The 14,946-nt window shown below is 53.6% G+C and overlaps 1 protein-coding gene across 7 annotated transcripts in view; it reads right to left on the minus strand.

The window, feature by feature from the left end:
• Window positions 1–14,946, minus strand: part of LOC138567600 (uncharacterized) — a 1,191,853-nt gene that overhangs the window by 399,461 nt on the left and 777,446 nt on the right. For all 7 annotated transcript variants that reach the window (XM_069645994.1, XM_069645989.1, XM_069645987.1 and 4 more), the window contains one exon: window positions 1,855–2,097. In XM_069645994.1, the coding sequence (XP_069502095.1) occupies window positions 1,855–2,097 (243 nt within the window). The remainder of the gene's footprint in view (window positions 1–1,854; window positions 2,098–14,946) is intronic.

The following is a 14,946-nucleotide window of genomic DNA, read 5'->3' on the forward strand; positions in this document are numbered from 1 at the left end:
ACCTATTTGATAGCTAGCTTGGGGCTAAAGTCAAGAACCTGATGCAAGCCAGAGAATCTGTGGGGTACAAAGTAAGGCTAGCCTGCTTGGGGATGTATTCAAGAATCAGGTTCGAGTCAGTGTGCCTGAGGAGATCGGGGCAAAGTAGTGCACTGAAAACTAGAGTAGACTAGAGCCTATGGGGCTCAAACCTAGCAAGATGACTCTTGGCCAGTGGGTGAGAATTACTTTAGTCAGACAAGAACAGGAGGAGGAATTCCTGCTAGTAATCATTGTAAATTACCATAAGACAAGATGGAATCATACCTAATTTCTGATAGGAGTGTATAAAACCAAGCAGCACAATAAGGGATAGATCAAATCCAAGGAGTAACACAAGGAGAAAACCAAAACCAAAAAAGGCACTGTCGCACAATAAATATCCTGAGCCTATGGAATGACATGAAGGTAGTAAGTAGAGGGGTGTATCCTCGTACTGTGAGGTTACAGATTAGGGAAATGGACTTGGACAAGGACAATAGGTACTCGTAAATTAGACGCTTACATGTGTGTTGGTATACCTCCATGCAGAAGCCGTTAGACAGAATAACACCACTTTTTAGTTTAGTTTCACCCAGTAGCTCGTTCAGTGTTCCTCCAAACCATCCTGTATGATCAATAAAGGTGTTGAACCTCATTTCTGATGTGTTGAGTGTTCTATTTTACCCCACTGTAACAGAGATCAGTATGCCTCAAATGCATGCAAGACCATGGGCCTCATTCCGAGGTGGGTGGTAAGGGGTTAACGGCACTGGTAATGGGTGCTGGTGCCGTTAACCCCTTACCGCCCTATCACGAGTCTGCTCGTGGGACCCGCAAAGAGCGCCTCGTAAAACCAGGTGCCCTTAGCGGGTCCCGCTAGCAGACCAGGGAGCTAACAACGGGCACCGTTATTAGCGTGCCCGTTAGCTCCCTCCCCATTCCCATTGAGCCCTATGGGGCTCGAATGGGAATGGGGATGTACCGGGTCCGGGTTCCTCAAATGAGGAATTACCGGGTCCTCCAAGATTGGAATGGCCCAGTAATTCATCATTTGAGGAACCCAGACCCGGGAATCCGGTAAGTAGGTAACCATGCCGCAAGTTGCGGCATGGTTACCTCCAACCGTGTAATGACCCCCCATGTGTGTCTCTGTTTGGAGTTTGAGTAAGGAGACAAAATGCCTTCTGTGTGTCAGTACATGCCATCTGTGAAAGTCCATCACAACCATATGTGCCTTCATGTCATACGGAAGGGGGCTACAATCCTTGCGTGCATCCATGTATGTGGCAAAGCAGCATCCGTCACAAGTGTCCATGCAGTAGGTGTAAGGGCACTAGGCCACGTGTGTGTGTGTGTGTGTGTGTGTGTGTGTGTGGGGGGGGGGGGGGTGGAGTGTGTGTGTGTGTGTGTGTGTGTGTTTATGTGGAAAGTGAGCAATAGTAGGGTTTATTGTGTCTGTGCATGCAATATGCAAACCACTCCAGGATATGTGTATGCCCAGGCATATTGTGTATAAGACAACACAGAGTACACTGTGTGTGTATCTGTCTGTGGTATGTGATTTGACAGCCCTCAACTATCTCTGCATGCGGTGTGTGAGAAATCACTAGAACTTGCTTATGCGTGTGCCTTTACATGTGGTGTGCAAATGTGCACTAGATCTTGTGTGTTTGTATGTGGCATGCAGGGAGGAACAGGCCACATATGAGTATCTGTATATGGTGTGTGTGTGGATCATATGTCATGTATTTGTATATGATTGATCTGAGTTTATGCTAGTGTTTGTGTAGTCATGCATGTAGTATATTTAGCAGCTAACAGGAGAAACACTACCTGTGATAAGTGAACAGGACACGAGACTGAGGTGCTTGAGCGTGTGGAAGGCCCTCAGTTGCCGCAGGAGCTCATTAGTTGCATATGGGTAGCAATTTAGGACAATCTTCTGGATCTGGCAGCCAAAAAACAGTTCCAGTGTCTTGGGGCGCAGCAGCTTTTCCCGTACCATGTGAGTGATGAGATGCTCAGCCAACTCTGGTGTCAACGAAGCAAGACTGCTGCAGTACTGCATACTTGGAGCTGAAAGAGTAGGAAGACAATGAGAATGAGTTTCAAAAGATAGATGGTAGAAGTTATCAAGGACAAGGTTTATCCCAATCAATTAAACAGTGACACAAGAAGGACAAATAATTCAAGCATTGTTGTAACTTCATTAGGTAATACTTAATCAAAAGAAATGGATGGGGTGAGTAATTATGTAAATTGCAAAGGTGTATTGTCTAAACCAAGGAAGTTGACATTTTTTAAGGAAACCTTGGATTAGATTCTCCTTGAGAGTCTAGGTCGATTAGTACTCAGAAGTGATTTTAAAATGTGGGCCCACCCGCACTTGGATAGGTTAACACTTCGGGAGGGGAGGTCAGGAGATTCGCAGTGGGGTCAAGAGTGTTTGAGGGGATTCCTGGATTTGTGAAGGGGGGTGTTGAGCCCAGATGAAAGGGGATACACCACTTTCTTCTCTCCCCTGCATGGCACATACACCAGGATAGATTATCTGTGCTTGGAATGGGAAATTAAGGGCAAGGCTGCCTCGTGTGAGATTGTTCCTATTGGGTGGCCTGATCATTATATGATCAGACTGGACCTAATCTTGGAGGGGGTTGCATACTCACGACACGTTATGGCAGCCTCTGCAAGGAGGTAGTGTTTATGGAAGAATTACGCAGTGCAATCAGTGAATCTTTCAAATGAATGACACAGCGGAGGTGTATAATTGTGCGGTGTGGGATGCAGCAAAAGCAACCTGAAAGAGACTGTTAATAAGGGAAGGGGCAAACAAGAAGAGCGTACACTGATGGGGAATAAACTCTGTCTGAGAATTGCTCTCCTGAAAGCGAGTCTGCAGAACAAGGGGAGAATGGACACGGAACTCATGATGGAAGTGAAAGAGAAAAGACAAGAGTTGAAGGCTATTGATATGAGGAATGTGGTAAGGAAACTGCACTACTTGAGACATAAGTATTATGAGAAGGGGGAAAAGGTGGATTTGCAGCTAGTGGCAAGACTAAATGGAAAGAGGGCGGAGAGGTGGGTAGTGGGGATACGCAATGCGACAGGAAAGTTGAAGTCGTCCACAAAGGTAGTTTCAATGAGCTTCGCCACTTTCTGCAAAACCCTTAATGCGCAAGACAAGCTTGAGGAAGTGGAGGACTTGGATTGATATTTGAGGTGGGTCTCCCTCCCAAAGTTGAATAGGGAAGAGGCATCAGGGGTGGATGTCCGCTTATGTCAGAGGAAGTCCTGTCGGCTATCGGGAAGATGCCCACGGGAAAGGCTACCGGGGATGACATATTCACATTTGCATTTTATGAAACATTTGCTGGATTATTGGTTCCCCATAAGGTGAAACTATATAATTCAAAACTCGACACCAGACGGCCTCCGAGAACATTTTGTCAGGCCATAATGTTAGTTATTCACAAGGAAGGGAAGGACCCTCAGTCCTATGTGTCCTATAGGCTGATCTCGCTCCTGAACATGGATGAGAAGATTTTTACGAGTGTCCTGGCCTCCAGGTTTGCCAATTCATGCCTCGACTGGTGTTCTCTGACCAGGTGGGGTTCACACCAGGGAGGAAAAACTTGGCCAGAGTTAAGGGGTAGTGCGGGGATCCAACGCTTCTCGTCCTTGACACAGAGATGGCGTTCGAGAGGATGGGATGGGATTTTTTATATGCAGTCCACACTAAATTCATTTCGGAGGGTGTTAGGGAGAATTACCAGGTTACTCACCGTAGTGACCACCTTACTCCTAGTCCTTAGTCCCCTTTCCTCAATACTTGTGGGACATCTCTCTGTCCTGTGGGACGGGACCGGAGCACTTTGTAAAAAGCATCCAAATTTTTCCAAAAATGTGTCCTTCCTCTCTTTCCTGCGCGGGGCCCGGCATGCGGCCGTAACCCCTCCCACCTTGGCTCCGCCCCGCGCATCGCCCCTCAGTCCTTTTCTTTGCCAGGTCAGAGACCCATTACCAATAACAGAGGAACCTTATTAGAGGGGACGGCGGGCGTATGGAGGAAAGGGGACTAAGGATTAGGAGTAAGGTGGTCACTACGGTGAGTAACCTGGTAATACTCCTACGTCCCGTCCCCTTTCCTCCATACTGGTGGGAGATTCCCAAGCACTCCTTACAGGAACTACGGGTGGATGGAAATACCCCTTACTGAAAAAGGTTCTTCAGCACAGCCTGACCAAACTGAGCATCAGCTCTAGAACTCATATCGAGGCAGTAATGCTTACAGAAAGCAGATGGAGAGGCCCAAGTAGCTCCCCTAGCGATGGACTCCCAGGGAACATACTTCTGAAAAGCAACCGCAGCTGCCTTGCCCCGCACCAGGTGTGCATGAATACCTTTAGGAGGTTTCAGCTTTTGGATAGTGAAAGACTCCGTGATGCAGGCGGCAATCCACCTAGAAATAGTTGCCTTAGACGCCTGCTTGCCTTGAGGGTAGCCGAAAGTCACAAAAAGTTGAGAAGGACTTCTAAGCTCGGAAGTCCTATCCAGGTAGAACTTAAGAGCTCTTCGGACATCAAGACAGTGTAGAACCCTCTCCGGCTCAGAGGCAGGGTTTGGAAAAAGACTGGTATGGAGATTGATTGATTCAGATGGAATTCAGTCACTACCTTCGGCAGAAAAGCCGGATTAGTTCGAAGGACTACCTTGTCCTTGTGAAAGACCAAGAAAGGATGCTCCGCCGACAATGCCTGGAGCTCACTCACTCTCCTTGCCGATGTGACGGTGACCAAAAAGGACACTTTCCAAGACTAGTACTTGAGGTCCACCGTAGCCATTGGCTCAAAGGGTTTATGGCACAGCGCCGTCAGGACAACATTCAGGTCCCATGGCGGGTGCTGATTACGAACTGGAGGGTAAAGGTGTGTTAAACCAGCGAAATGCCTCTTTACCACTGGGATAGTCAGAGAAAACGAACACTGATCCGTAGAAAGATAAGCGGAGACCGCTGAAAGGTAAGTCCTGCATGACAGAACATGAACCCCTGAATCTGCTAGGGAGGACACAAAGGACAACACTGCGTCAACCGTGGCCCCCCTTGGATCCAATTCCTTCTCTAGACACCAATGACAGAACCTGAGCCATTTACTCTTGTACTGAGATCTGGTCGAGGGTTTTCTGGCTGCCTGGATAATACGAATGTTATCCGCAGACAAATTCAGATGCTCTTAAGACTTGAACTCAGGCACCATGCCGCCAAGCTGAGCGATTGTGGGGAGGGGTGCCACATCTGCTGTTCCCCTTGGTGAATAAGATCGGGAGGTACTGGTAACCTGATCGGCGGACACACAGACAGGTGTTGAAGTTCTGAGAACCAAAACCTGGCCGGCCACCACAGAGCTATCAGTAGAAGAGAACAGTTGACAGAACTCTTCAACTTCCAAATTGCTCGATGAACCAGAGGAAGAGGCGGGAAGGCGTAAGCTCTCATGTTGTCCCATGGGATCTCGAGTGCGTCCCCCAGAGAGGAGGCTCCCAGCCCCCCTCTGGAGGCATACTGAGGAAGCTTCTTGTTCATCGCTGTGGCGAAGAGGTCCCAACGCGAGAAAAGGAACAAGTTACTTACCTCTAACTGTTGTTCTCCAGCATGGGTCTGGCATGGATTCACATGCTCATGAATATTCCCCGTCGTCAGGCTGGGAATCCTCGGTAAAGAAAAAATCAGTATCAGTTTTGTTTCTGATCTGTCTTTCATAGTGGTAACCAATCACTGATCTCTGCGTCATACTGACCACAGCCAATGACTGCCCTCTACCTAAGCCCCGCCTCTGGCAGCCATCTTCAGATTTGGTAGCACGTGAAGTGGCAGTATGACCAAGTGAAGAGCCGCAGAGGGGTAGGCGGGAGGGTTCGCATGTGAATCCATGCCAGACCCATGCTGGAGAACAACAGTTACAGGTAAGTAACTTGTTCCTTCTCCAGCATGGGGTCTGGCATGGATTCACATGCTCATGAATAAAGAATACATAGCAGTACACACATGCACAACCACGGGAGGTGGCAAAGGCTCAACATTAAGCATTACATCAAACTCAACATTAAGCAATTCTTACCTCCTCACTCGGCTCACCTTAGGCGAACAGATTGCGCAGCACTGCTTGGCTGACCCTGGACTCCTCCCTGGAATCCCGATCGACGCAGTAGAATTTCGTGAAGGTGTGCATCGACCTCCACGTAGCAGCCCTGCAGATGTCCAGCAAGGGCACATCAGATAGGAACGCCGTGGTAGCTGCGATCGCTCTGGTGGAATGGGCTCTCGGACGGCCAGGCAGCGGTCGGTTTGCCAACCGATGACAGTACATGATACAGCCGGAGAGCCATCTGGAAATGGAGGCCTTTGAGAGAGCCTTCCCCTGATTGACAGGTCCAAAGTTCACAAAAAGTTGTGACGTCTTCCGAAAACACTTTGTGCGGTCCACGTAAAACTTCAGCGCTCTAGCCACATCCAGCGAGTGCAAAGTCCTTTCGGCCGGCGACGAAGGCGACGGGAAGAAAACAGGCAACACCAAGGGTTTGTTGAGGTGGAAGTCCGACGGCACCTTGGGCATGAAGGAGGGGTGCGTCCTGAGCACTACCCTCGTATCGTGAAAAGTCAAGTACGGGGGCTTGCAGGCAAGGGCCTGGATCTCTCCCACCCGTCGTGCGGAGGTGATGGCCACAAGAAACGCTGTTTTCCACGACAAGAACTTCAACGGAGCCGAGTGCAGAGGCTCGAACGGAGGTCCCATAAGCTTGGTCAGCACCACGTTGAGCTCCCACGCCGGGGCCGGAGCCTTCACCGGCGGGAACGATCTGAACAGTCCCTTCATGAATTCTTTCACCAGACGATGAGACCACAAAGACGTCCGCCCCGTGGTTCTGGTGTATCGGGAGAAAGCAGCAAGATGAATCTTGATGGAAGCGTGCGCCAGTCCAGCCTTGGCCAGCGTCAGAAGGTACGGCAGTACCTGGGGAGCCGTAATCCGTAGAGGGTTAATCTTCTGTGCTTGGCACCAGACAGAGAACCTCTTCCATTTGTGTCCATAGCATTTAAGAGTTGAGGACGCCCTGGCCTTTGCAAGAATCTCTCTGCAGTCGGCCGGTATGTCGTATCCTCCAAACTTTAACGCTGCAGGAGCCAGGCCTGCAAGTTCAGCGACTTCGGGTCGTGATGGAGGATGGCGCCTCCTTCCCTCGAGAGAAGATCCGCGTCCACTGGCAGCTTGATTGACGGGGACGCTGACAAGTCCAGAAGGTCCGGGAACCATATCTGCCTCGGCCACGCAGGTGCGACGAGGATCATCCTGCACTGTGACCTCTTGAGCTGGTTGATGAGCCGGATCAGCAATGGCAATGGAGGGAACGCGTATAGAAACAGGCCCTCCCAGGGGAACGAGAAAGCATCGCCCATGCTCCTCGGCTGGGGAAACCTGCTGGCGAACCTCCGGCACTTGGAGTTCGTCGCCGTCGCGAACAGATCGATCTGGGGTGTGCCCCACCGTCGGAAGAGGCGGTTCACTAGATCCTGTCGTAGTTCCCACTCGTGGCACGAGAGCAGCTCTCTGCTGAGCGAGTCGGCGATGGTGTTTTTTTTATCCCTGCCAGATGAAACGGCACCAGAAACATCCCTTGGGCGACGGCCCAATGCCACAGATTCTGCGTCTCCTTGGACAGGGCTGGGGATCTGGTACCGCCCTGCTTCCTGATGTAGAACATGGTGGTGGTGTTGTCGGTGAAGATCTTCACCACCTTGCCCTTGAGGGACGGAAGAAAGGACCTGAGGGCCCAAAACACTGCACGGAGCTCCAGGACGTTGATATGGAGGGACTTCTCCGTCTGAAGTCTAAGGCCTCTCGCATGCAGATTTTCGGTGTGCGCTCCCCACCCTTCCAGGGAGGCATCCGTGGTCACTGTCTCCTGGTGGCCGGGGCTCTGGAAGTCCATGCCCGCTGTCAGATGCGCGCGGGTGCCCCACCACTGGATCGCTCGTCGGAAACTCTCGTCGAGTGTGATCCTCTCCTCGAAGCTGCCCGTCGTCTGGATCCAACGCGCGTCCAGGAACTCCTGCAACGGGCGCATCCGGAGCCTGCACAGGTGGATGAGATAAATGCAAGAAGACATCATTCCGAGGAGGGACTTGATGGACCTCACCCTGGCCGCGTCCGCAGCCAGCATCCGCTGCACCTTGCCGAAGATGGCCCTCGTCCTTTCCTCCGACGGAGAGGCCAGAAGCGACACTGTGTCGAGCTTCGCTCCCAGAAACAGTGCGTCTTGCGCGGGCACCAGGTGGCACTTGGCGTCGTTTATGGTGAATCCCAGGTCCGTGAGTAGTTGGACGGTCCTTGCCGTGTGAGCCACGGCGAGCTCCTTCGTCTTTGCTCAGATGAGCCAGTCGTCCAGGTAGGGTTAGACGTGGATCCCCTCTCGGCGCAGCTGCGCCGCCACTGGTGCGAGGCACTTGGTGAACACCCTGGGTGCCGACCTCAATCCGAAGGGAAGGGCTTTGAACGGGTAGTGACGCCCTTGGACCACGAACCAGAGAAACTTTCGGTGTCCCTTTAGGATGGGAATATGGAAGTAGGCATCCTCCAAATCCAACGACGACAGGAAATCGCCCTCCTCCAGTTGACCCAGGACGTGTTGGAGGGTGACCATCCAGAACTTCTGTGCCTTGATGAATTTGTTCAGTCGTCGTAGGTCCAGGATGGGACGCCATCCTCCCGTCTTCATCTTCACGAAGAAGTATCTTGAGTAAACTCCGGAGCCCCGAAGCCTCTTTGGGACGAGCTTGATGGCGCCCTTCTAGAGCATCGCCTTTACCTCCAAGAGAAGTTGAGGGACGTGATGTTCTTTCCTGGCCACAGGGGGGATGCGCGGGCTCCTCTTTAGAAACTCGAGCGTGTGACCCTGAGCAAGGGCGTCCAGTACCCAACGGTCGATGGAGATGGACTCCCACACGCTGACGAAGCTCGCCAGCCGGCCTCCCACCGGGGTGCTTCGGTGGGGGCCCGACCTCACGGCCGGTTCAGTCCTGCTTCGACGAGGCTTTGCCGCCTTGTCCTCCTTGGCGACGACGGCGAGGTCCGCCTGACTTGCCTGGTCCCCTGTAAGCTTCCTGTGACGACGAACGGGCCGCTTGACGGTAGGTGGAAAATCCGCCGCTGGAACCTTTGGAGGCACCCCGTTTGCCTCCGCCGCTCTGAAAGGGCGGCCGCCGTTGCTGGAGAACCCCAAGAGCCCGGGCCGTCTCCGTGTCCGCCTTGATGGCTTGAAGGGAATCGTCCACTGTTTTCCCAAACAGGTTGTTTCCGTCGAACGGCATGTCCAAGACTCTGGTCTGCACGTCCTGACGGAAGTCAGTAGCCTTGAGCCATCCACGCCGCCTAAGGCACACGCCATTGCCCAACTGGCGAAATCCAGTGTCAGCGATGTCCGTCGCAATCGTAATGGCGTGGTCCGACGCCACCTCTCCTTCCTGCAAGATCTCTAGGGCTTCCGCCCTCTTGTCGTCTGGTAGGTAGTCCAGCAGGGGGGCCAGTTTGTACCACAACTCCGTCGTAGCAGGCTACGATAGCCAAGGCGTTGGCCGCCTTAATCGTCGTCGCTGCCGACGAGATGACTCCCGCGGAGACGACCGAGTCTGGGGTCGGCTGTGCCCGAAGGCACAAGGGGGCCGCGTCCGGGACCCGGTACTTCTTCTCGTACCGATCCCTTCTAGCCGGCGTCGTGGATGGGTTCTTGAGGAGGGCGAGGCCCTCATCCCAAATATCGTCTAGTAGAGGTACAGCGAGGACCGTCTTCCTCTTGGTCTCGCGCCGTTGATAAAGGAAACCTTCCCTCTTCTTCTCTTCCGGGCAGAGCTGGAAAAGCTCGGATGCCCTGGCGATCATGGAGTGAAACGATCCAATCTCGTCGGGCGGGGAAGCCCGGGTGGGAGGTGACGACGGGAGATCCTCGTCGTAAACCTCGTCGTCTGTACCCGTCGCGGCCGTGTCAGTCCCCGTATCATCCCCACATGTCGTGGACGGGGAGGAGGGCTGAACAGGGCGCGATGGCTGAAAAGGAGGTGGAGGATGAATCCTTCTTCTCTTAGGGGGAGGGCTCCCAGAAGGACCTGGCTCCGGGTCCCCCGTCGGGAGCGGTTCCTCCGTTGGTGGTAACGGCAGTCTCGTCCTTATCTCCGAGCATAAGGACTGTATAGCCAACAAAATGGCCGCCGAGTTGTCTTGCGGCGCTGGTTGAGGGGAGTCCGACGGGTGGTCAGGAGCCCCGTCGGCACCCTCGACGTTCTCGTCGTCTCCTACGTCGGGGTCCCTCCCGACGGGCTGGTCTTCTTCCACGCCAACGCCGTGGCCTAAGACTTCGATCAGCTCCTCCTCAGAGGTTGAGGCCGAATCTACGACGACCTCCTGCCCCCCCTTTTTCTTCTCCGTCGGAGGTTTCACAGGGGTCCTGTCGATGGGCATGAAAGAGGACTCCCTCCACGGTGGCAGGGAGACTCTGGGCCCCGAGGTCGCCACCACTGGTGTAGCCTCCACAGGCTGAGCCAGGGCCGCCGCGACTGTCTCGATAGAGGCCTTGGCCGGGTGGATTAAGGCTTTCACCACCTTAGGTGCACTCACCGCCTTCTCCTTGGGGGGAGGGTCACCGCCTCGCTCCCCCTCCGATGGGGCCTTCGAGCTTGACCGGGGTCTCTACAGGAGCTTCGCCGGGTGCTCGGCCTTCCTCTTACCCGAGCCAGAGCGTTGGCTCGTGGTTGATGGCGCCGGGGAGGATGCGCCCTGCCTGGCGCCCGTAGAGCCTGACCGTTCGGCGCTCCCGGTGCCAGCGGACTCGCGGTGCTTGGACTTCTGTTGGACCCCTGTCGCCGGGGCGCCCTCAAAGGTCTTAGAAGACTGCTCGGACTTCTTCTTCTTCTTCTCGCCTGACGGGCTCTTTCCTTCCAGCCACTTGGCGAGACATTGATGGCGGTCCTTCATGGTCCACTCCGACATATTGCCGCAAAACGCACAGTCCTTCTCCACGTGCGTCTTGTCCTCATGTAGGCAGTAAAGGCAAAGGGAGTGTTCGTCCTCCTTAAAGACATTCTGAAGCTGGCATCCAGGGCAGACCCTGAACAGCTTTCCGGGCGTCGAGCTTCCCTTCTCCTGGGCCATGTCCGAGATGGGCCTGAGAAACCTCTGGAGTCCTCCAAAAGCGTGGCTCGACGAAATCTTCACCCTTGAGGGGCGTAGACGAATCCGACACGGGTCCCCGTTAATCGGATGAAGAAACGGTGGAGCTTGAAGCTCTTTTGACCGAAAAAAGAGAAATTTTTCTGAGAAAAAACGTGAAAAAAGCACTAACGCTCGAGAGCAATAGCACGAGGATCCCAACACTTGAACGTGCGGTAAAAATCTGAAGATGGCTGCCAGAGGCGGGGCTTAGGTAGAGGGCAGTCATTGGCTGTGGTCAGTATGACGCAGAGATCAGTGATTGGTTACTACTACGAAAGACAGATCAGAAACAAAACTGATACTGATTTTTTCTTTACCGAGGATTCCCAGCCTGACGACGGGGAATATTCATGAGCATGTGAATCCATGCCAGACCCCATGGTGGAGAATCCATGATAGGATCTCCGCCTTCAACTCCCACTCGTAGCTGACCAGTGTCCGCCGGCTGCGGGCATCCGCGGTGACATTCAGCCGGCCCGGGATGTGCACTGCAAGCAGCCAGACCCCATTAAGCACGGCCCACTCCCAAATCTGAATGGCCAGATCCACGAGAGGGGGAGACTTTGTTCCCCCCCTGCTTGTTTATGCAGTACATTGACACCACATTGTCCGTTCTTATGCGGACCACCTGTGAGAGGTCTGAAGGCCTTGAGCGCCAGAAAAATCGCCAGAAGCTCCAAATGATTTATGTGCAGGAGCTTGTCCTGAGGCAACCAGAGGTCGGAGACCTGAAGGAGATCTAACGTCGCACCCCACCCGAGGAGGGAGGAGTCCGTCGTGATCGTCACCATAGGGACCGGGTCCTGAAACCCCGCGCCCCCAGACAGATTGATGAGCGATGACCACCAGTCCATGTCCACTCTCATGGAATCCGGAATCATTATCCGCATGGAGTCTGGGTCCACTGCCTGACGCCATGAATTCCGAAGGGCCATCTGGGTCCATCTCATTTTGAGATGAGCAAGAGGAAGAGCCAGTACACACAAGGCCATGAGGCCCAGAAGCCTCTGGAACCACCAGGTTCCAGGTTCTCCAATGGCGCAAACATCTGACACGTGGCCAACAGATCCGCCATTCTGTCCCTGGTCAGGTATACTCTGCAGTCGATCGTGTTCTAACGAACACCCAGAAAAATCAGGTCCTGAGAGACCGTCATGGAGGATTTCCGCCAGTTCACCGACAGCCCAAGATGGAACAGGATCTGAAGGAGAGACTGGAGGTTGCCCGCTGCCGCCAGCGGACAAGGGCTGCGTAAGAGCCAATCGTCCAAATAAGCATACACATGGATACCCTGAAGACAAAGAAAGGCCACAATCACCGACATCATCTTCGTGAAGACACGCGGTGCCGAGCTGAGGCCAAAAGGATGCACCCGAAACTGGAAGTGCTCCTCTCCCAAAGAGAAACGGAGGTACCTCCTGTGTGGAGCCCAAATCAGGATATGCATGTACGCGTCCTGAAGATCCACTATACTGAGCCAGTCGCCCATCTGCAAAGAGGAGCGTATCTGGCTGAGCGTGATCATCTTGAATTTCTCTTGGGGTACAAAGAGGTTGAACTGGGAAAGGTCTAGGATAGGATGGTGCGCAGGCCAGCCTGGTTGGGTTTGGGCACCGTAAACAGCCGGGAGTAGAAGCCCTCCCCTCGCTCCCCAAAGGGAACGGGTTCCACAGCTCTGAGGTCCAGGAGTTTCTGAACCTCGGCGTTGAGGGAGGGTGAGCCCAACGGCTGAAAAGGAGGGTTGAGGGGTGGTGTAGCGGGTAAAGGTAAGCGGAAGCCCGCCCGAGCAACTGACAAGACCCATCTGTCTTCTGTGATGGTCTGCCACGCCTCCCAATGAGACGCAATGCTCCCTCCCACCGGAGTCTCGTGTGAGCGCAGAAAACCCTCATTTGGCAGGTTTATCGGTGGCAGTGCCAGCAGAACCTGATGAGGAGGCTGAGGAGCGGGAGAAATACCGCGTACGCTGTTGTCTACGGCGGTTATTTCCCGCAGGAGTATCCACTCTGCGATTCTTGCGGTCGAGGAATCCCTTAAAACCAGAGGAAGGTTGCCCTTGCGACAACGGCCTTTGAGCCTTGAAGGGAGGTTTAACCAGAACAGACAATGATTTAGCGGTCTGAGTGCTATCCTTGGTTTTGGTGAGCTCTACAGCAGTAGAAGAATGAAAAAGCTCCTTTCCATCGAATGGAAGGTCCAATACTTTGTCTTGCACTTCCTTCGAAAACTTAGTGGCATGCAACCATGCTTGCCTCGAGGTATCAACCCCAAGCATCATGCCCCGAGCCGAGGTGTCTACGTGATGAGCCGCAGCCTCCAGGAGATCCTGGGCCAAGACGCTGGCATCGGAAAGGACACCTCTGAAGTCTTCCAACTTCTCGACCGGAATGTGCTCCTCAAACTCCGACAGAACTTTCCACATCCGCATGTTAGCTCCCGCCAAAATCAATACGGCATTGGCCTGCTTGAGCTGCAAGGCCGAATTGGCAAAGATCTTCCTCCCTAAGTAGACCAGGAGCTTGTCCTCCTTTCCCAAGACCTGCGTGGCCGTCACGGAAGAGGATGCTGCAGGTCTGGACTGCAACGTGGCCGCAGCCACCATTGTGGAGGAGGGAGGAGGACAAGACGACAAGGCCACTTCCTCCGAAGAGTGCCGCCTGTACCTCGCGTCAATCTTTTTATTGACAAAAAGTCCTGAGTGTGGCTTCTTCCAGACTCTTCGGACCTCGGCCAAAACATCCTTCTGCAGGAAAAGGCCGGTACGCTCCAAAGGAGACAGGGTGAACGCTCCAGAAAGCACGCCCTCCTGTGGAGCAGGTGCCTCGGGAACTGGAACATCTAAGAAATTCATCATGTCCAGTACCCGGTCATGAAAAGCTCTAACAGAGCGGGGAAGGTCTTCGTTGTCCTGCTCGCCTTGAGGGTCATCTGACAGGTCAGGATCCTGCTGAACCGTGTCAGGCACTGCCTTGTCCACTGGGGACAACGGTGGCAAAGGCGGAAGAGCAGGGGCAGGCACCACGGGCAAAGGAGGCGCTGGCAGAACCACCAGAGGAACGGGTGGAGCCGGGGGCGCTGGTGGACAAATTTCCTTAAAAAGCCCTTTGAAATACTCCCTCATGGGGTCAGTGCGCATAAGCGCTTGAAATTTACAGAAAAAAGCGTCCTCAGGAGATTGCTTCGGAACCTGAGGAGCCCTCTCATGAGGTGGACAAACCCAGGAACCTAACGGAGAAGGGTGCCACGCCGGGCCCTCCGCCGATGTATCCACATAAATCAAAGGGGCCACCCCTGCAGGCAACAAAACATTGTGCAAAAGGCATCCGGGCGTTCCAATCATAAACGGGCCGGTAAGGATACGCACAAGTGACCTTAGGTTCACCCAAAGGACCGAACCCTACACCAGGGGTCGATGGCGTAGTTGTAGGGGTAGTACCTAAAATGGCCGCCGTGGTCGTGGCGGGAACGGCCGCCATTTTGTCTTCATCTGAGGGGAACTGTGGCACGTGAGGAAGTGAGGCAGGGGTCCCCATCGATGGATCAGGGTTCTTAATTTTAGCCTTAACATAAGGAACCTCAGCAGAGCCGGTACTATGAGGCGTGGAATGTTTCTGTGACATACCAACTGCCAACTGAGCCTTCGAAGGAAGGACCTCGGCAC

The sequence above is a fragment of the Ambystoma mexicanum genome, chromosome 2p, assembly GCF_040938575.1.
Source record: "Ambystoma mexicanum isolate Mex_15411 chromosome 2p, UKY_AmexF1_1, whole genome shotgun sequence".
NCBI classification, from domain to species: Eukaryota; Metazoa; Chordata; class Amphibia; order Caudata; family Ambystomatidae; genus Ambystoma; species Ambystoma mexicanum.